At 54.2% G+C, this 21,824-nt stretch overlaps 1 protein-coding gene across 4 annotated transcripts in view; it reads right to left on the reverse strand.

Annotated features, from left to right (window-relative positions):
• Window positions 1–5,506: 5,506 nt before the first annotated feature.
• Window positions 5,507–21,824, reverse strand: part of KLHL25 (kelch like family member 25) — a 51,612-nt gene continuing 35,294 nt past the window's right edge. For 3 of the 4 annotated variants that reach the window (XM_055555628.1, XM_055555629.1, XM_055555626.1), the window contains 2 exons: window positions 19,421–21,218; window positions 5,507–7,102 (listed from right to left, as the gene is read on the reverse strand). In XM_055555628.1, the coding sequence (XP_055411603.1) occupies window positions 19,438–21,207 (1,770 nt within the window). In that variant the 5' untranslated portion in view covers window positions 21,208–21,218 and the 3' untranslated portion in view covers window positions 5,507–7,102; window positions 19,421–19,437. Of the gene's footprint in view, window positions 7,103–19,420; window positions 21,222–21,824 lie in introns of all 4 variants that reach the window. The other variant, XM_055555627.1, reaches the window with a different exon arrangement.

Raw genomic sequence — 21,824 nt, forward strand, 5'->3', positions numbered from 1 at the left:
GGGCCGGGCTCTGTCAGGGGCTGATAGCTGGACTCATGTGTCCTGCTCAGAGAAGAGGAAGCAGGTCCACATAGGCAGGTTCCACTGCACACCAGGCAAGTAGATGGAGATGGTATTGTCCCTTGATAGCCTCTCTCCCCTTTGCTCAGTAATACAGGTTTACTGACACTTCCCAGTCTTCCTTGTGAGTGTGCAGAAATTATGTGTCGTTAAAGAGCCTTGCTGGTTATATCATAATCTTCCCCTCCTAGTGCCTGGAATGCATATGAGATGGCAGGGCCTAGATGGCCATATTGGGCCAGGAGGTAGAAGCCTCAATGCAAGCCAGCAGATCACAAGACAGGAGGAGGTTGGGCCCAACCCTGTGCAACCACTCTGGTCTTGGCTTCTTTACACTCACAGCACAGCTGCATGAAAGAGAAACACACCTCTGCTTCCTGTCTGGGCTTTTCCTACAGCAGCCTGACCCAAGGCCGATCCCAAGTGTCCAGATATCAGGCCTGGGAGGAGATGGTGCTTGCCTTGGCTGTTCTCAGCACTGCAGCAGGAGCGAATAGTGTGATGGGGCCAGAGTGTCCTCCCAGAGGTGGCCCTGGAGGCCGCACAGGCACCTCTGCTCCTGGCTATTCTACCAGCACTGTGCTTTTGAGATCCACTCATTCATTCAGGTGGTGATCAGTATTATGAGAAACGTGCTGTAATACCCCAACTTCAGCATCCGAAGCATTACTTCACAGTGTTAAAGCCCAGTTTTGGCTCTGGGGGCTTGGACACCCTGAGGTTGAGAGCAGAGGTGCCCTCACCCTGCCACCAGGGTGCATCATGAGGTCAGGTCACCCACAGCACCCAGTGGTGTCTCTTGCCTGTGCCCAAAATTTTTTTTAATTGAAGTATAGTTGAGTTATTGTGTTGGTTTCAGGTATACAGAAAAGTGACTCAGCTACGTGTGTGTGTGTGTGTATGTGTGTGTATTTATATATATTTCCAGATAACTTTCCATCATAGGTTATTATGATTATTACCCCGTGCTATATGGTAAATCTTTGTTGCTTGTCTATTTTATGTAGAGTAGCTCCTATCTGTTAATCCCATACTCCAAATGTATCCCTCCCCACGCCCTTTTCCCCCTGGATGATGGCAAGTTTGTAGCTTGTATCTGTTAATCCCATACTCCAAATTTATTCCTCCCCACCCCACCCCTTTCCCCTTGTTTCCCACTCTGTGAGTCTGTTTTGTAGACAGATTAATTTGTATTATTTTTTTAGATTCCACATAGAAGTGGTCCCTTTTTGTCTTTCTCTTACTTCACTTAGTGTGATAATTTCTAGGTCCATCCATGTTGCTAAAAATGGCAATATTTCATGATTTTTTACAGCTGATTAATATTTGTTCATATAGACCACATCTTCAGCCAGCCATCTGGTGGTGCACGCCTCGGTGGTCTCCACATCTTGACTATCCTAAATAGTGCTTCTGTGAACACTAGGGTGTGTGTATCTTTTTAAATTAGTTTTCACCTTTTCTGGATCTATGCCCGGGGTGAGACTGCTGGATGATATGGTAGCTCTACTTTTAGTTTTTAAGGACCCTCTATACTGTTCTCTGTGGTGACTGTACCCATTTCCACCAACAGAGTAGGAGGGTACCCTTTTCTCCACACCCTCTCTAGCCTTCATCTATAGACTCTTTGATCATGGTCCTTCTGACCCATGTGAGGTGATACCTCATTGTGGTTCTGAGTTGTATTTCTCTAGTAGTGATGTTGAGCATCTTCTCATGTACCTAGTGGCAATTGGCACAGTCTTCTTTGGAGAGATGTCATTAGGTTTTCTGCCCTTTTTTTTCCACTGGGTATTTTGTTCTTTTCATACCGAGTTGTATGCGCTGTTTGTATATTTTGGATATTAACCCCTTATCATCTGCGTTGTTTGCAAATATTTTCTCCCATCCCATAGGTTGCCTTTTCGTTTTGCTGATGGTTTACTTTGCTGTGCAAAAGCTTTTAAATTTAATTAGGTATCATTTATTTTTTATTTCTTTTGTCTTGGGAGACTGATGTAAGAAAATATTGCTACAGTTTATGACAGAATGTTTCATCCATGTTTTCTTGGAGTCTCAGGATGTCATCTTCTATTTTGGTCTTTAAGCCATTTTGTTTCTTTTTGCATATGAAGTGTTCTGATTTCATGTGTTAGTACACGTAGCCATCCAGCTTTCCCAACACCACCGCCGTTGCCCATGTTTTCTTGGAGTCTTAGGATGTCATGTCTTTTATTTTGGTCTTTAAACCATTCTGTTTATGAAGTGTTTTTTGTATATGAAGTGTTGTAATTTCATTTGTTAGTATATGTAGCTGTCCAGTTTTCCTACCACTGCTGAAGAGACTTTCCTGCACCGTACATTCTGGCTTTTCTTGTAGATTGACCGTAGGTGTGTGGGTTTATTTCTGGGCTCTCTATTCTAGGCCTTAGGTTTGTGGGGAGTTTGACCTCTTCCTTTCCAATTTGAAGACCTATTATTTCTTGTTTCATTCAGCACAGCTAGGACTTTCAATACTGCGTTGAATAGAAGTGGTGAGAGTGGGCATCCTTGTCTTGCTCAATTTATTTAGCAAGAAGGTTTTTATCTTTTCATCACTGTCATATTAGCTGTGGGGATGTTATAAATTGCTTTTATGATGTTGAGATATGTTCTCTCAATACCCACTTTGGTGAGAGCTTTTATCACAAATGGATATTAAATGTTATCAAACGCCTTTTCTCTATTGAGGTGATCATGTAGTTAGTGGGGTGTATCACATTTATTAATTTGTGTATGGTGACCCATCCTTGAGACCTGGAATGAATTCAACTGGACCATGGTGTATAATCCTTCTCATATACTGCTGAATTCTGTTTGCTAATCTTTTTTTTTAGGACCATACCATGTAGCATGTGGGATCTTAGTCCCCCAACCCGGGATTGAACCTTTGTCCCCTCTATTGGGAGCGAGGAGTCTTACCCACAGGACCACTAGGGAAGTCCCTGAGTCTGCTGATTTTCTTAAGCATCCCCATATTTTTATTAGTCTTACTTATTGACGTTTTTTTCACTGCAGCAATAGTGGAGGATAAAAAGTACTTTCTCCGCGTGCAAAGGGTGTCATGACAGCGGCTGCTGTAGGAAGGGCAGCTTTCTGTTGGTGAAGCTTCCGTGCTTGGGCTGGCTGATGCTGACCCAGCAGGATGCCTGCAGCGAAGCTCCACATGAATTCCAGTGTCTGGAACCAGCCCGGCACAGCCCAGGAGACGTGCTGGGGAGGAACCCGCCCTGTCCACCCTCAGCTGGCAGTTGTACCTGGCCCAGGGACACTCAGTAAAAGGTGACCAAGTCCCTGTCTCCTGGTCCCCAGCCCCAGTCCCAGGCCAAGAAACGCACACCAGAAAGATACAGAGCAGGCCATGTGCCAGGGGACCCCACAGTGAATCCCTGCAGCCGTGATCCCGATACATCCTTCTCATTAGACTGCCAGTTGTCAAAGTTTGCTCATATTTTGTTGAGGAATTTTGCATCAATATTCATCAAAGATAGTCGTCTGTAAATTTTTTTTTTTTTTAGTGGCTTAGTCTAGTTTTGGTATTGGGGTGATGGTGGTTTCATAGAATGACTTTGGGATTGTCCCCTCCTCTTCAGTCTTTTGGGAGGGTTTGAGAAGGATCAGGATAAATTCTGTGTTTGGTAGAATTCCCCAGTGAAGCTGTCCAGTCCTGGACTTCAGTTTGCAGGGAGTTTTTACAATTACAGATTCTGTTTCACTTCTAGTGATGGGTTTGTTAAAACGATGCTTCTCCTTGACTCAATTTTGGCAGCTGTAGGTCTCTATAAATGCCCGTTTCTTCTGCGTTGTCCAATTTGTTGCCGCCTAACTGTCCACTGGATTCCCTCATAGCTCAGTCAGTAAAGAATCTGCCTGCAATGCCGGAGACCCAGGTTCGATCCCTGGGTTGGGAAGATCCCCTGGAGAAGGAAATGGCAACCCACTCCAGTGTTCTTGCCTGGGAAGTCTGGACAGAGGAGCCTGGCGGGCTACAGTCCATGGGGTCACAAAAGCCGGACATGACTTAGCGACCACACCACCACCAACTGTTCCTAGTGTTCTAGCATGATGTTTTTGTGTTTCTGTGGTACTGGAGGTTATTTCTCTTCTTCCGTCCTATTTTGATTATTTGGGTTTTCTCTCTTTTTTCCCTGGTGAGCCTGACTAGAGGTTTGTCAATTTTATTTTTTAAAAAGTAGCTTAGTTTCACTGTTTTTTTTTTTCATTGTTCTTTTTAAATCTGTTTTCTCTCTTAACTTTTTATTCCCTTCTTCTGACTTTAGTTTTATCTTTTAGGTTGCTTGAGCGTCTCTAACTTCTTCAGGAGGGCCTGTATTGCTATGAAATTCCGTTAGAACTGTTGCGCTGCGTCCCACAGATTTCCTGAGATCGCCTTCTCACTTCTTTTGTCTCAGGCTGTTTTCTGATTTCCTCTTTGATGTGATCCTTGAGCGGTGCTTCTTCAGTAGCATGTTGTTTTAGTCTCCACGTATTTATTTTTTTCCCCATTTTTCTTTCTGTGATTGATCTTGAGCTTCATACCCACTGTGTTCCGAAAAGATGCTTAAATTTCTCTTAAATTTCTATCAACAATCTTTCTTAATGACTTCAGCACTTCTACTAGCTGCTCTTTGAACTTGGGGTCTAGTAGACTGGTGAGGTCCGCTTCATTATTTGTACTCTCACAGGATTTCTCGTTCTTTTAATGGGGAGTAGGTCCTCTGCTTTTTCATTTTACTTTCGTCTCTATAAATTTAGAAGGAAAAGTCGCCTACTGTGGTCCCAAAGGGGTGTTTTCCTGTGGGAGCGTCCTTGTGTAGACTGTGTGAGTGCAGTACTTTAGGTGTGAGGGCCACTGTTGGAACAGACGCCAGCCTCATCTTGCCCCCAGGTGTGCTGGCCACTGTCCCCTTGATCAGGGGTGTGTCTGGCGTCCAGAGCCTGCGGTGGGACATTGGGCAGGGCCTCCTCTTTACTCGGTGGTTGGCACAGCCCTGTCTGTCCCACCTTCTGGAGTTTACAGAGCCTGATGGCTACGAGCACGTGTGAAAGGAGCGTAGGCAAACGGGCATTAGCGTTGTAACCGATGCTGGACACTCGCGTAGCGACGCCTCCCTTAACGCTGCTTGTGTTACTTTCACATAAATTAGCGTTAACGGGGGGCTCACAGCACACAAACGCGGCAATCAGGGGAATTACATCTTTAAGCTGACACTCGTGCAGGGGCTTTTCAGGGAAGGAGACTCAGCGCGCCACAGGAGAATCGGCGTAAGGCCTGTGGTGCTGAAACGACCTGAGGGCAGGAGGCCCTGTCCTCTGGGTGCCTGTGGGTCTCCCCCAGCACGGCAGGCCGTGAGCTCTGACTGCTGCAGCGGAAATCAGCCTGCTCACGCCTCGCGTCCCCCAAGACTGGCCTCAGCACCCCAGGAAGGCAAGATTTCTCAACTCTTTTATTAAGTTAGAAATGGGTAAAAACAACACAACTTGTGGAGAAAGCACCACTGTGAGGTCCTTTGTGCTGTCAGACCTGTGCTTAGCGCAGCAATCCAACAGGCCGGGGGCCCCTCCAGGCGGTGGGGACGCTAGGCCGGGGCATCTCCTGGGACCAGGCCCCTGGCTTCTGGGTGGCTAAGAGGGAGCACTGAGAGCAGGGGGTGGCCTCTGACAAAGGCGGGGCCCGTGGAGTCCCAGGAACCTGGAGACGTGCCTTCTGCCTTTCCTCCAGGGGAAGCTGATGGCCTATGGCTGGTGCACATCTGTGGGCGAATTGTGCCCTAAAGATGCCTTCGGGGCCCCAAGAGACACCCACAGGCCCTGTAAGGGGGCAAGGCCAATGGGAAAGCAACCGGCCCCACGAGTACTACAGCCTACTTGGGAGCGCCAAGCCACACAGTGCACATGGCAGGCGGCCTGGGAAACCACCCGTCTGGCCCCCACGGTTCCCCCGGGCAGCCAGGAAACAAGCCCACACCCTCTAACACTAGGTGACGGGGGCCGCTGGTAGGAGCCGACCTTTCCAGAAACCTGAGGCTGCAGCTGGACCTGTGAGGAGCCCAATACTTGGGAGGTGGGAAAATGAACAAATGCTTGGCAGTTCTCTCATGACCATGGTCACGTTCTGAGCTTAGGGGACACATGAGCCAGACCCCATCACCAGCTGGAAGGTTGAGAGGCCAGCGTCACGGGGCTGTGTCATCCTCCAAGCTGAGTCCAGCCCTTGGCGGGGTCTGTCGGGGGCACCCTGGCGTCCCCCAGTGGTCCCCAGCTCACACCTGCTCCTGGTCTGGGCAGGTAGGGTCCCGCTCTGGGGTCAGGGTGCTCCTGGCAGGAAATGGGGTCACCGCTGCCTCTTGGGCTGGGCTCTGAGGGGAGGTGATGGGAAGCCCCACAGGCACGTGCCACCCAGGGCCTCTGCACACCTGTGTCTGCACCCAGGGCATGGCTGGTCTGATGGGGAGATGGTGAGGTCGCTGGGGGTGAGGCCCGACTCTCAGGAGCCTATTTAACACTGGTGGCCTGGAGGTCATTTGCTGAGAAAGCCTGGTGGCTGTCACTGAACGGTTCTCTCCCTTAAGACTTTCTCCACAGCACAATCCAGTCTCAGCCCCGATGCACCCATTCCCAGGGGCGTCCTGTGTGGGGAGACTTTACAACACCGCCAGGGAAGCCTGGAGCCCAAGACTGTGCTGCCCACCCTCCCCAGCCCACCCAGCCCCCTGCCCCAGTCCAGGATGCCCTCAAGGCTTGGCAGACGTGTCTTTCTCCTCCAGGCCGAGAGAGTCCTGGTATCCGTCCACGCCCCCTGGAAGGTCCTCTCCCCCTGCAAACCACTGCAAAGCAGGCAAGGCCTCAGCCAGACCCACAGGACACGGAGACGGCTCTTCTTCCCTGAAGCTTGGAGCAGCCCCCGAGGCCACTGCTCCCAGGGCTGGTGGGCCGGCTTCTGGCGGCTCATCCCCTGGACAAGATCAGGGCCACGTGCAAGAGCGAGGGCTGTGGCCGTGGGGCAGGGAGAAACGCACAGCGTCTGCAGAGGAACGAGAGAGAGAAAAGGTGAATCCCCACTGCCCCCCGTCCTCACCTGGGGCTGGACGTGATCGCAAGGCCACGTGGAGGGGCTGGGGCTCAGGCCCTGGCCAGAAGGCCTGGACTGAGAATAGAGCTTGCCCGTCTACAGCAGTGTGGCCCGGCACAGGCCCGTCACCTCCCTGAGCTGTGCTTTGCTCACCTCCATTCAGCTTCTCCAGACACACACTCTGCACACCGTCAACCCAGCAGGCAATGTGCCAGGCCCAGAGAAAGGGGACGGCAGACACAGCTACCGTCTCCGTGGATCGTGCTCCAGCGGGAGAAACTGCAGGCTTGTACGAACAAATGTATACAGCCAACACACACAGAAATGCTATATGTGGGGAAAAAAAACAAAACTTAAAAAAAGAGATAAGAGAGCCAATCTGCAGCAGGAACTGCAGTCTAAAGTCCTGGGTGAGAGCCTTCTGCATCTGCAACCTATGAGCAAGTGAAACTGAGCTCCACTCAAAGGAAGAAAAAAGCCAATAAAACATGGAAGAAAGCAAGTGTGTAAAACAGTAGCGGAGACAAAACGGCAGAGCAGAAAGATGTGTGCTCACCCCTGCTTACGAAAACACCAAAATTACAGTTAACTGCTGAGCAGGCATCAACAACAAAAGGCTGGAGCCTACCGAAGAAGATACGCTGCGTCCAAAGACAAAGCAGCCACGATATGACGGCAGGAGGGGTGCAATCTCGATAAAATCAAATCCCGTACCCGCGAGGAGGGCAGCGCACAAACTGGAAATTATTACAGAAGTTGTCCCGCGGGAATGAAAGTTCTGAGCCCCCTGTCAGGCTCCCCGGTCTGGAATGGGAGGGGGCACCTCAAGAGAACCTGGCTTTGAAGGCCAGCAGGGTTGGACTGCAGGAATTCCACAGGACTGGGAGAAACAGAAACTCCACTCGGGGAGGCTGCACGGAAGGTCTTATGCACACGAGGGCCCAGTTAAAAAAACAAACCAGTGACCTCATAAGAGCCTAGGCCAGACCTACCTACCTGCTGGTACTAGAGGGTCTCCTGTGGAGGTGGGGGGCAGCTGTGGCAGACGGCGGGGACAAAGACATTGAAGGCGGTCGTTCTGGGGAGTAATCACTGACGTGAGCCTTCCTGGAGGGCGTCATTTCCTCACCAGGACCTGACCCCACCCAGCAAGCTGTGGGCTCCTGAGCTGGGATGTCTTAGGCCAACAGGGTGGGGACCCAGCCCCGCCCATCAGCAGGCGGGTTGCTTAGACACATCCTGAGAACACAGCCGTCTCTTTGTGACCCTGTGGACTGTAGCCCAGCAGGCTCCTTTGTCCACGGGAGAACACTGGAGTGGGCTGCCATTTCCCTCTCCAGGGGATCTTCCTGCCAGGGGTTCAGGGATTGAACCCACACCACCTGAACTGACAGGATTCTTTACCACTGAGCCACCGGGGAAGCATCACACTACATTTAAACTGATGAAAAAATCGACAACGAAGAATACTCTACCCAGCAAGGTTCTCATTCAGATTTGATGGAAAAATCAACAGGTTTACTGACAGACAAAAGCTAAGAGAATTCAGCACCACCAGACCAGCTTTGCAGCTAATGATAAAGGAACCTCTCAAGGTGGAAAAGAAACAAATTACAAATGGGAAGGCTCCCTGATAAAGTAAACTCCAGTAAAGGCAGGAAGTGACCCCCACACAAATATGACATCAGCTGTGAGAAGAGAACACAAATGCAGGATACCAGAAATGCATTCAAAATGAAAAAACCAGCAACTTACAACAACCTTGTTTATATACAGGCTGCTATATCAAAACTTGAAGGTAACTGCAAACCAAAAATTGACAATAGATAAACACAGAAAAGAAAAAGGAATCCAAACACAACACTATAGTCATCAAATCATGAGAGAACAAAATGGGATGAAAAAAGATCTACAAAAACAAATCCAAAACAATTAACAAAAGAGCAAAAGGAGAGTATACATGCTGTCCACAAGAGGCCTACTTCAGACCTAGGGTACCTACAGACCAGAAGTGAGGGGATGAAAAAGGTACCCCATGCAAATGGAAACCAAAAGCAAGCTGTGGTAGCAATAATCATATCGGACAAAACAGACTTTATTAAGTCTGTTACAAGAGAAAATTTTTCCTTATTGCAAAATTTGGACTTAAATTGAAAAAAGTAGGGAAAACCAATAGGCCATTCAGATATGACTTATCCCTTATGATTATACAGTGGAAAAGACAAATGGATTCAAGGGATTTGATATGACAGAGTGCCTGAAGAACTATGGACAGAGGTTCATAACACTGTATAGGAAGTGGTGACCAAAACCAACCCCAAGAAAAAAAAAAAAACAAAAAGGCAAAATGGTTGTCTGAGGAGGCCTTAAAAATAGCTGTGAAAAGAAGAGAAGCGGAAGGCAAAGGAGAAAAGGAAAGATATACCCATTTGAATGCAGAGCTCCAAAGAATAGCAAGGAGAGATAAAGCCCTCCTCAGTGATCAGTGCAAAGAAATACAGGAAAGCAACAGAATGGGGAAGACTAGAGATCTCTTCAAGAAAATAAGAGATACCAAGGGAACATTTCATGCAAAGATAGTCACAATAAAGGACAGAAACAATATGGACCTAACAGAAGTAGAAGATATTAAGAGGTGGCAAGAATACACAGAAAAACTATACAAAAAAGATCTTCACGATCCAGATAACCATGTTGGTGTGATCACTCACCTAGAGCCAGACATCCTGGAGTGTGAGGTCAAGTGGGCCTTACGAAGCATCACTACGAACAAATCTAGTAGAGGTGATGGAATTCCAGCTGAGCTATTTCAAATCCTAAAAGATGATGCTGTGAAAGTGCTGCACTCAATATGCCAGCAAATTTGGAAAACTCAGCAGTGGCCACAGGACTGGAAAAGGTCAGTTTTCATTCCAATCCCAAAGAAAGGCGATGCCTAAGAATGTTCAAACTACTACACAATTGCACTCATCTCACACGCTAGCAAAGTAATGCTCCCAATTCTCCAAGCCAGGCTTCAGTAGTACATGAACTGAGAAATTCCAGGTGTTCAAACTGGAGTTAGAAAAGGTGGAGGAACCAGAGATCAAATTGACAACTGTTGGATCATAGAAAAAGCAAGAGTTCCAGAAAAACATCTACTTCTGCTTCATTGACTATGCTAAAGCCTTTGACTGTGTGGATCACAACAAACTCTGGAAAATTCTTAAAGAGATGGGAATACCAAACCACCTTACCTGCCTCCTGAGAAATCTGTATGCAGGTCAAAAAGCGACAGTTAGAACTGGACATGGAACAATGGACTGGCTCCAAATCGGGAAAGGAGTATGTCAAGGCTGTATACTGTCACCCTGCTTATTTAACTTGTACATCATGCGAAATGCCAGGCTGGGTGAAGCACAAGCTGGAATCAAGATTGCTGGGAGAAATATCAATAACCTCAGATATGCTGATGATGCCACCCTTATGGCAGAAAGCGAAGAGGAACTGAGAGCCTCTTGATGAAAGTGAAAGAGGAGAGTGAAAAAGTTGTCTTAAAACTCAACATTCAAAAGACAAAGATCATGACATCTGGTCCCATCAGTTCATGGCAAATAGATGCGGAAACAATTGGAAACAGTGAGAGACTTTATTTTTGGGGGCTCCAAAATCACTGCAGATGGTGACTGCAGCCATGAAATTAAAAGACACTTGCTCCTTAGAAGAAAAGCTATGACAAACCTAGACAGCATGTTAAAAAAGCAGAGACATTACTTTGCCAACAAAGGTCTGTCTAGTCAAAGCTATGGTTTTTCCAATAGTCATGTATAGACGTGAGAGTTGGACCATAAGAAAAGCTGAGCACCGAAGAACTGACGCTTTTGAACTGTGATGTTGGAGAAGATTTCTTGAGAGTCCCTTGGACTGCAAAGAGATCAAACCAGTCAATCCTAAAGCAAAGTAGTCCTTAATATCTTTGGAAGGACTGACGCTGAAGCTCCAATACTTTGGCCACCTGATGCCAAGGGCCAACTCATTGGAAAAGACCCTGATGCTGGGAAAGATTGAAGGCAGGAGGAGAAGGGGACAACAGTGGATGAGATGGTTGGATGGCATCACCAACTCAGTGGACATGAGTTTGAGCCAGGCCCCAGGAGTTGATGATGGACAGGGAAGCCTGGCGTGCTGCAGTCCATGGGGTCACAAAGAGTCAGACACGATTGAGCAACTGAACTAAAAAAAACAGAATTAATGCCACTTGCAGCATCATGGATGCACCTAGAGATTCATGCTAAGTGAGGTTAGAGAAAGAGAAATATCCTAAGATACCACTTATAGATATGGAAAAATGATACAAATGAACTTATTTACAGAATAGAAGCAGACTCACAGACTTAAGAGAATGAATTCATGGTTACCAGAGGGGAAGAGCTGGGGGTTGGCATAGGTTGGGAGTTTGAGACTGACATGTACACATTGCTATATTTTAAAACGATAACGAGGGGCTCCCTGGGGGCTCAGTGGTCAAGAATCTGCCTGCCAATACAGGAGACTCGGGTTCGATCCCCGGTCTGGGAAAACCCCACATGCCACGGAGCAACTGAGCCTGTGCTGCAGAGCCTGGGAGCCACAGCTACCGAGCCTGCACGCCCTGGAGCCTGTGCACCACGCGAGAAGACACTGCAGTGAGCAGCCCGGACCGTAACAGAAAAGAGCCCCAACTCCCCAGGACTACAGAAAAGCCCACACAGCAACAAAGACCCACACAGACAGAACGTGTGGCAGAAACCAGCGCAATACTGTAAAGCAATTATCCTCCGAGAAAAAGATTTCTTTTTAAGTAATAAAACAAGTTAAAAGATAACCAACAAGGATCCACTGTATAGCTAGCACAGGGAACTCTGCTCAATATTCTAGAATAACCTAAACAGGAAAAGAATTTGAAAAAGAATACATACAAGTATACAGATAACTGAATCATGTGGCACACCTGAAACTAACACAACACTGTTAATCAGCTGCACTCCAATGTAAAATAAAAGCTTTAAAAATAATAGTTAAAAAAAAAAAGAGAGATTAAAACAAGAACTTGTACTGTGGCAGAGGGTGTGGGAAGGACACCCCTAGACCTGCAGGACAGAGAGGAGTTTGCTCGAGAGGCAAAGAGCAGTCCAGGCAGGAGTAGTGTGTGCATAAACCCTGGGGTGGGAGTCCTGCACTTCTGAGGCTGAACGCAGGCTGGTGAGGTGGAAATGCTAAGGGGGGGAGGGTGGACATGGTCAGAGAATGGGGGCGGGTGGCACGCAGACGTGGCCATGGCTAATCACGCCGTCAGGAGGAACAGCACAGCTGCGGGCAGCAGGCAACACGCTCGTTCCTGCACTCGACAAATGTTCGCTGCACAGCCTGTCCCCGCAGGATGGACGCAGTGGTGAACAAACTCAGAGGGTCGCAGAGCTCACACTCCAGTGCCGGCCGCTCCAGTGCGGGGCGCTCTGCTCTGAGGTTCACGTTTCCCTGCAGAAAACGAGGCGAGATACCTGCGTCCCAGAGAAGGATGGAGCCATGTAACGCATGTGAAAGGTTTAGTGTAAAATGTCCCGGGAGCAGCAAAGAAAACCCAGCTGGCCAGTACGGTCAGTTTCTATAGCCCAACCCACAGCGACAGCTCGGCGTAATCTGGCCCGACTCCCAGCAGGGATGTGGCCGTGTGTCTGTCCAGGAGGTGGGGTCCCTGGCCGGAGCTCAGCTCCTGGGCTGCTCACCTCGCGGAGAAAGGACACAGCAGGCTCAGGAAGGAGCTGGACGGGGTGCGGAGCGGGGAACACTCGGGACAGCGACGCAGGGCTGTCCACCTCCGCGCGGTTCTAACCACAGGTTCTCTGAGGACTTCCCTGGTGGTCCAGTTGCTGGACTCCATGCTTCCAAAGCAGGGGGCCCGGGTTCAACCCCTCGTCAGGGAACTTGATCCCACATGCCACAACTAAGAGTTGGCATGCTGCAACGAAGATCAAAGGTCCCATGCGCCGAACCTGAGGGCTTCCTTGGTGGCTCAGAGGGTAAAGATGAAACTGAGACCCGTGCAGCCAAATACATAAATAGATATTAAAAAACAAAAACAAGCTCTCTGGAGTACTGGGAACAGGGCTGGGGTACTCACCAAGGGTCTTCCCCACCCCGACGGTCCACACCCATCCACGTGCCATTTCCACGCCGATGCCACTCTTACTCTGGCCAGCTGAGCACCATGGGCTCAGAGGTGGCCCCAAACCAAGGAGGCAGGCTTGTGCCAGGAGACACAGATGACGCCCCCTCCATGGCACCCAACTGCCGGAGGGGGCCTCACGGGGACTCCAAAAGGAAAGAGAAGGAGGTCCCCCCTCCCCGTCAACCCGCACACTCAGCCACCCGGGAGGCAGAGACGACACAACCGCAGGCAGAGCCTCGGTCCCAGCGACCACATCTCCGGTCTTGCAGCTCTGGGTGTTCACCTGCGCAGCTGTTCGCCTGACAGCTGTGAGAGAGCTGTGAGGGCAGAGAGCTTACGTCTAGTCCTGGGACTTGCTTAAGTAACAGGATCACAAACACAGTTCCAGCCAGCGCAGGGACCTGTGGACCTTTCTCCTTCAGTGGGATGCCACCCTCACTCCCACGGCTCTGGAAGGCGGACTCCGGCTCTGCCGAAGCTGCTGGAGCCCAGGGGTCAGCAAGCTCCCAGAAGGGTGCGCTGGGCAGGGCGACTGCTGTTTTCTCAGTGGGGCTGGTGAAGGCCCCCCAATACCTCCAAGGGCCTCACTAGCCAGAACTCCTCACGGGCCCTGAACACCCAGAGATGCTCTAAGGTGGTGAACCCAAAACTCGGGGGCCTGGGCCCCCCATCCCCGCCCAGCACACAAGGCGGACATGGACTTCCCCTCAGGGCAGGCGCACTGCTGCCCCAGACCAGGCTCTGACCCGGGGGGAGCCCCTCTAGGCTGTCCTGAGTTGCTGAGGAGGCGGCAGAGGAGCTGGGGGGCGGCACTGCCCAGGCCTGCACCCACTCTGAGGTCACTCGGGCCGCCCGAGTTTTGGCAGCTGCCTCTCTGGGACCTAGTTTCCTTATCTGTGAAATGGGACCACATTAAAAAAAAAGTTGCCTGCCACATCAGTAAACAAAAAATGCTGCAGCCCTCAGCCATACAGCCTCCCCGGACTGTGCACCCGGGAGACTAGGAAGGGAAGGCAAGGGCACCGGCCCCAGGAGCTGAGGTGCGCATCAAAGGGATGACCTCAGAGAGCCCGGACTCCTGCATCCTCCCATACATAGCAAAGAATTTTTGTGATGTCTGTGCTGTGCCGTGCTTAGTCACATCCGACTCTTTGCGACCCTATGGGCTGTAGCCCGCCAGGCTCCTCTGTCCATAGGATTCTCGAGGCAAGAATACTGGAGTGTGTTCCTAGTTCCTCCTTCAGGGGATTTTCCCAACCCAGGGACCAAACCCAGGTTTCCCGCATTGCAGGCAGATTCTTCACCGTCTGAGCCAGCAGGGAAGCTCAACAATACTGGAGTGGGTAGCCTATCCCTTCTTCAGGGGATCTTCGTGACCCCAGTAATCAATCCAGGGTTTCCTGCATTGCAGACGGATTCTTTACCAGCTGAGCTACTGGTTTTCTTTAATTAACAGTTATCTTTTCATGTTCGGACTCCCTGGTCTTTGTTGCACAATCTCCTATATACTCTGGCTTCCCCTCTGACCTCTTCAGAGTGGTCCCTCAGAGCTGAGATGCTGCAGTCTGCGCTTAAGTCCCAAGTTTTGTCTGCTGAACAAAACATAATTCTCAACCCTTAGGTTATGCACTGTTTTTCCAGTCAACAGGACCCGTGTCCACCTCGCAGAGCAGACGTGGGGTCAGCGGTCACCCCACCGCCGTGCACAGCTGCCCCGCCAGCCCCATGACCACCCTTTGCAGTCCTGAGGGTCACCTACGGGGGGCCTGGCAGGTGGCCCGCAGCCAAGGCCATCCTGGCTGGCATGGGGCCACACCATGCAGACGGACAGACGGACGCGGGGTGCTTCATCCCCCTTCAGCCCAGCCCCGAACCCGAGCTCTGGGGTTTCCTCCTGGCCGCCGCCTCTTTAAGGCCGGACAGGATGTGCTGAATCCGCCCTCCTGTGGTGGCGGGGTGTGCCCTGGAATTCAGGCAGGGGGATCACAGGCTCAGCCTCTCCCAGAGCGGGACTGTAGGGCGTGCCTGCCCACACCCACCCCCTGGCGCTGGTCCCCTACAGTGCCCAGGAGGAAAAGACAGCTCCTGGCAGCCTGCATCTCCACCCTGATGCTCTAAAGACAGGCCAGAGGCAGGCAGGGTCAGGGCAGGAGACAGAACAAGAGAAAAGGACCATGCATGGTCTACACTTGGCAGGCAGCCCAGAGAAATGGGTGCCTACCCTAGCTCCAGGAGCCTCCTGGCCACTGTCACCTAGAGACAAGGATCAGACTGTGACCTGGGAGCCAAGGGCGGGCCCTGGAGATCCTGCCGGCAGTCAGCTTCGAAGAGCGCCCCACCCCCACTGCCAGGCAGCACTCAGGTGGGCTGCAGCGAGCAGCGACTGGTGCCAGGGCGCAGACAAGGGGATGCTCGGGGCCTGGGTCTCCAGAGCCACCTGCAGGCCTGGGGCCCGGCCAGGGTTCAGATCCCGCTCCGGCCCTCACCAGCTGTGGCCTGACACGCCCACCCCGGGTCTCGGTACCAGCAGCACTTCCGACGCTTCCGAGAGGACGGAACGAGCTCACGGCTGAGAAACGGAGCACTTGGGGATGACCGGGGGAGTCACCGGCGTGGTGACGGGGGGCTGCAGAGCAGGGGCTCTCCAGCTGGTGGTCCCTAGAGTCTCTGGTTCGGGGACCAGAGAGGCACTGCAGGCTGGACCCCAGGCCGGTCCAATGCCTGCAGGAGGGGCTGGAACAGCAGCGCAGGGAGGGGGGCACTCGGGACACTCTGGTACAGACCCCCTTCTCTGGCCCTGGCACTGGGGGTTCCTGGCTGGCAGCCAGGCTTTTGGAGGGGTGGTCCATGCTGGGGGGGGCGGGGGCAGCAGGGGCAGTAGTCTCTGCTCATCCCGGCCTCCGTGAGCCTTGCCGAGGGTGCTTGAGCCCAGCCTCTCACCCACCGCTGCTGTCTGGGGCCCCTCCCACCCCATCCACCTACCACCCCCGCCCCCGGTCAAGGCCCTCAGGACCTGAGCCAGGGCCTTCTGCGTGCCTGGCAGCAGCAGACGTGGGTGGCCGTCCTGCTATAACTGCGCCATCCACCCGGAGCCAAGGGCGGGCCGGGCACACCCAGGCGTCACCCTCCGCCCCAGCGCCCCTGCTGGGTCCTCGTCCGAGACTGCAGCTCCTGCGGCAGGTTGAGGAGCGCCGAAGAGACAAGGCCTGTGCGTCACTTGGCCAGGGGCGCAGAAAGGGCAATCCCGACCATGTGGGAGGGACCCTTCCAGAAGGAGGGGCTGGCCCAGGGACATCCCAATCCAGAGGCCGTGGCCACCCAAAGCATTCTGAAACCATCATCACCATCCCAGCCTCATCACAACCTCAAAGGAAAGCTGACTCTGAACCCGGCCCCTCACTTGATCTCTTCTACTCAACCAGTGTGAGGAATACAATTTTTATCCCCATTTCCCAGATGGCAAAGCTGAGGCTCAGGGAAGTTGAGCAACTGAGGTCAAGCAGCCAGCAAATCAGAGCCGAGGGTCCACGCCTGCTTCCCTTCCCCAGTCCCTGAAACAGGGGGAAGTCCTGGGAAAGTAGCAGGCTCATGAGGTCCTGCTGATCTCCCCGCCCACCCTCTCCTATTTGGGAGGAACTGCCCTCCAGGGCCCCAAGGACAGGCTAACACCAGACAAGGTCACAGCCCCTGGCCCTTGGCGGCCTGAGATGGCACGAAGCATCAGGGCCCATAGACCACAGGTTTCCAACAAGGAGACGCCAATGTTCTCTTTGAAGCCTGCTCCCCAGGGGACCAAGGTCTGTGGCCGGGCAGAGTTTTCTCCCAGAGAGAAAGAGAGCAGATTCAACAAACAAAGCAGAGAGACCTTAAAGGAGAACAAAGCCTGTTCCCACCCAGGCTGCTCTTTACAAGGCCTCACACCCTGTGTGGATTTGACTCCTTTGAGGGGCCAGCCTCGCCTGCCTGCTGGGGATGGAGCCCTTTAAGGGCCTCGAAAGCCTGGCTGGATCTGACTTAGCAGCTGAAACATCAGATTCCATTCAGAAGCCACCCGGCCAAGTACAACTGCCTCTGCCTGCCTCCGCCGCGTGGTTTTCAGTATTCTTGTCAGCAGCCGCCAGACCATTGAGGAAATGAATTTTCAGCTCAGGCCGGCCCCTCACACTGTTCCTGTGACCTGAACAGCGTGGGGCCAAGGGCTGGCTCCTACGATCTGCAGGAGCATGGGGCAGCAGCTGTGGGCAGGGAGAGGCTGGAACCCAGGACAGCCTGGGGTGGGTGTCAAGGCACCCTGGCATGACCTGGCATCTGATCCCACCCTCCCCTGAGCTTCTTGGAGCCCCCAGGACCGATGCCTTCTGCCTTCCACTCACCGGGGGTCCCGGGACCTCACCGTCCCAAGGGACAAAGACCCGAGGCGAGCTAAGAGCCGGGACATGACCATGGCCGACCTTCTCCAATGCCCACCAGTCTACACCCCATCCCAGTCCCTGTGCCCCTGCCAGGCTGGCTCAGGACACTTGAATCCAACCTCAGCGCCACTTGGGTCACCCCAGAAGGGCTGCAGGAAAGCACCCCCCACCCCAGAAAGGGCCCCGCCAGGACAGGCTGGCCCCCTTCCCCTGACTCCATCCATCCTGCACCCTGGACAAGCCCCTCCTGCCAGCCCCCTGCCCCGCGGCTGCCCACAAGGAGCGCCTGACCGTGTCACCTCGCCCCTGGCCTCCACGGTGTCCTTCCTGTTTCACGCAGTGACTTCATGGAATGATGTCACTGAGATCAGAGAGTGTGGTAACCCGGGGTAACCGGGGCAGCCCTGCTGGGGGCTGTTCCCATGCTCAGAGGAAGGCCTCCTCTCCATCTCGTGGAGGGATGGGAGGAGAAGAGAGGCCCCCTCGCGCACGGGGGAGCACACGGCTGCCCCCAGGAGAGGCTGGGCCCAGGGCCCTGGCCCCACCAGATGCCACAGCGGCGTCCGGCCCCGCGGTGCCCGCGCCCACCCCCGAGTGCCCCGTCCACTCCCCTCCCGCTGCTCCTCATGGGCCCGCCCGGTGGGGCGCTCACCTTGACTGCACTCTGGACTCACCCGGAGCTACCCCAGCTCTGAGCCCTGGGCCCCAGCAGCCCTAACTGCAGTGGTCTGGGCTGAGGCCTGGGCTCAGCATTTGCGGAGGACAGAATTGGTGGCCTTGCCCAAACAGAGGGGCTTCCCTGGTGGCTCAGACGGTCAAGAATCTGCCTGTAATTGACCCAAGTTCAGTCCCCAGAGGTCCACTCTTAGCTTACGGGAGGTGATCTGTGTCATACCCGATAAGAGGGTCTTTGTTTAGAGTGACGTTCATGTGACCTAGGGGGGCTTTGGGTCATGCTGGACCAGCTGACTTGAGAGTAACCATGTGGCCAAGCAGTCATGCCCACAAGATGGGGCCCTGATAAAAACTCTGGACACCAACGCTGTGTGAGCTCCCCTGGTGGGCAATACTGTGCGTGTGCCATCACTCACGGATGCTGTTAACACACGGGGAGTGGATGGAGTGCTCCGCGTCTGGAGCCCCGTCCAGGGCTCTGCCCCAGGCATCTCCACCCTCTCCTCTTAATCCGCATCCTTGGCCCGTAATTAAACCATAACTGGGGATATATACCTTCAGCACAGGCATGAGCGCTTCCAGTGCTGGACCTAAGGCGGCTCCGGGGAGCCCTCACCTCACAGCTGGCGGCTTTGACAGCTGTATGCCCACACGCGCGTGCAGGCCCGTTCCCTGAGGTGCCCTTGCACAGAGACTGTGCCCCAGACTTCAAAAGTTAGCCTAGACGCCACGTATTATGTGTCCACAGACCCGCGGTGACGGATCTACAGCCAGGCCCCAGGAACCAGTAAGACGGTTGCCCCCATCTGGCAAAAGGGTTACACGCTTTGCTCAAGATTAACTGTCAGTAAGGGGCGGGGGGGAGCTAGGTTCTGGCTCCAGAGTACAAAAAAGGGGTCCCAGAGGCTCCCCAGTCACCTGCTTCCTGACGGGCCCAGCCTCCCCGGAAGACGCAGCCTTTGCCCCGAGTGGGTTCGGACGGGGAGTGGGACTCACCTGGCTGGCTCTGCGCCTCAGGCGGGCAGGTGCTTCCAGGTGCTGACGAAGGCCGTGGGGATGAGCGAGTAGGGCACGGTGGTGACGCAATTCCACGTGTCCGAGGTGGGGTCGTAGCAGTCCAGGGTCTTACACCGCTGGGTGCCGAAGTAGCCCCCCACCACGTACAGCTTGTTGCCCGACGCCAGCGCGTGGCAGGACATGCGCTTGGCGGTCATGTCCCCGATCCGCGTCCACTGGTTGCTCTCGCAGTCGAAGCGGTAGGCCGAGGCGGCCGTGAACTCTGTGTCGCCGCCCATGATGAAGATCTGGCTGCCCAGCACGGCGGCCGCGGTGTACCGCCAGGGCTGCGGACACTCGGCCTTGATGCTCCACCGGTTCTCCGACGGGTCATAGCACTGGACCTTGGACACCATGTCCCGGTGGATGCTGGTGCCCCCGAACACGAAGAGCTTCAGCTTGGCGCTCACCACGGCGGCGTTGCTGACGCCATCCCTCAGCGGGGCCACCATGGTCCACTTGTTCGCCCCGGGGTCGTACTTCTCCACTTGCTTCAGCGAGACCGACGGCGAGGCCGGGAAGACGCCGGCCAGCGACGTGTGGCCCCCGACCACGTAGAGGCAGTTCTCCAGCTCGGCGGAGCCGTGGCCGAAGCGGGCGATCAGCATGGGCGCCGCCTTGGACCACTCCTCGTGGACCGTGTTGTACACCCACACGTCCTTGGAGACCCCGTTCTCGGAGCCCCGGCCCCCCGTGACATAGACCTTGCAGCCGATGGCCGAGGCGCTGAACTCCTTGCGGGGGCTGGGCAGGTCCGCCTTCGGGATGATCTCCTTGGCCTTGTGGTCCACCTGGTAGATCTTGTCGCACATGAAGGTCTGGCCCCCGAGGATGAGCAGCGTGTGGCCGGCCCGGCGCGGCCGGGCACAGGGGCTGGTGACCACGCCGTCGTTCTGCAGGATCCGGGTCTTGCAACGCAGCGCCTCGTCCACCAGCAGCCGCGTGCGCTCATCCGCCATGAGCAGGGCGTCGCCGGACGCGGCCTCCTTCAGGCAGTCGGAGGGCAGCAGGGCCAGCCGCACGCCGCGGAGGAGCTCCGGCAGGTGGGCCTTGCGCTGCTCCAGGTCGTGCCGGACCCACTGCAGCACGGCCTCGAAGACCACGCGCTCGTCCTCCGCCTCCAGCTCGTCGCTGGAGACGAGGTCCAGCAGGGTGTCCTTGGAGAGGCTGTTGAAGTCGTCGCTCTGGCGCACGGCCTCGAAGTGCACCAGGCACATGCGCCAGGAGAACTCGTAGAGCCGGCGGCACTGGTGGGCGTCCGAGAGCAGCATCATGCCCAGGCAGTTGGACGGAAACAGGTTCTTCTCCAGGAACTCGGCGGCCGCGTCCCGCACGTCGTGGAACTGCAGCATGTCACCCGCCTCCAGCAGCGACTCGGCGTTCTCCTCGTTGATGACAATGCGCGACGAGTAGGCGAAGTCCAGCAGCAGCTCCAGCACCTCGGGGTGCAGGTTGTCCTGGAAGTTGACCGTGTCGTCGTGGCTCTCCCGCAGGCCGTGGCTGAACATGGCCTCGAAGTAGCGGCTGGAGGCGGCCAGCACGGCGCGGTGGCAGGGGAAGGCGCGGTCGCCGGCCCAGAGCGTCACGTCGGTGAACATGCGGTGCTTGCGCAGCGTGTTGAGGTGCGCCAGCACGCAGTCGGGGTGCGAGGCCTTGTGGAACAGCGTGATGTTCATGGAGCCCGTGCTGCTCCGCGACTTGCGGGTCTCGTGGACGCTGACCGACATGCTGAGCCGACCTGCTGGGGGTGGGGGGGAGGGAAGAGGCCACAGGTGAGAGGGGCCAGGCCCCGGGGCCCCCCCGCAGCGTCCCCCAAACCTAGCTGGCCGGCCCCCTCCACCCCTGCTCAGCTCTGCCACACCCAGACCAAGCCCCGCCCCTCAATCTGACGGCCAAAGGATGACTCCGGTGGTAAAACCTGAGGTTCATCTCTGAATAGGAGCCTGCCCAGGTGACCTTGACCTACAGTCGTCTCCCATGGTTGCAAGAACATGCCACGGTCTCCCTAGCCCGGTTAAGAAGACAGCAGGTGGGCTCACGTCCCTGGTGGCTCAGTGGTAAAGAATCCCCCTGCCAATGCAGGAGACATGGGTTGAATCCCTGAACCCGGAATACCTCACATGCTGGGGAGCAACTAAGCCCTTGCACCACAACTACTGAGCCTGTGCTCCAGAGCCTGGGAGCCTCAACTACTGAGCCCACGTGCCGCCACTTCTGGTGATGGGCCCCAGAGCCTGTGCTCTGCACCAAGAGAGGCCCCCCGCAATGAGAAGCCCGTGCACTGCAACTGGAGAGGAGCTCCTGCTTGCTGCAACCAGAGAAAAGCCTGCGCAGCAACGAAGAC

The sequence above is a fragment of the Bubalus kerabau genome, chromosome 19 (genome assembly GCF_029407905.1).
Source record: "Bubalus kerabau isolate K-KA32 ecotype Philippines breed swamp buffalo chromosome 19, PCC_UOA_SB_1v2, whole genome shotgun sequence".
NCBI lineage: Eukaryota > Metazoa > Chordata > Mammalia > Artiodactyla > Bovidae > Bubalus > Bubalus kerabau.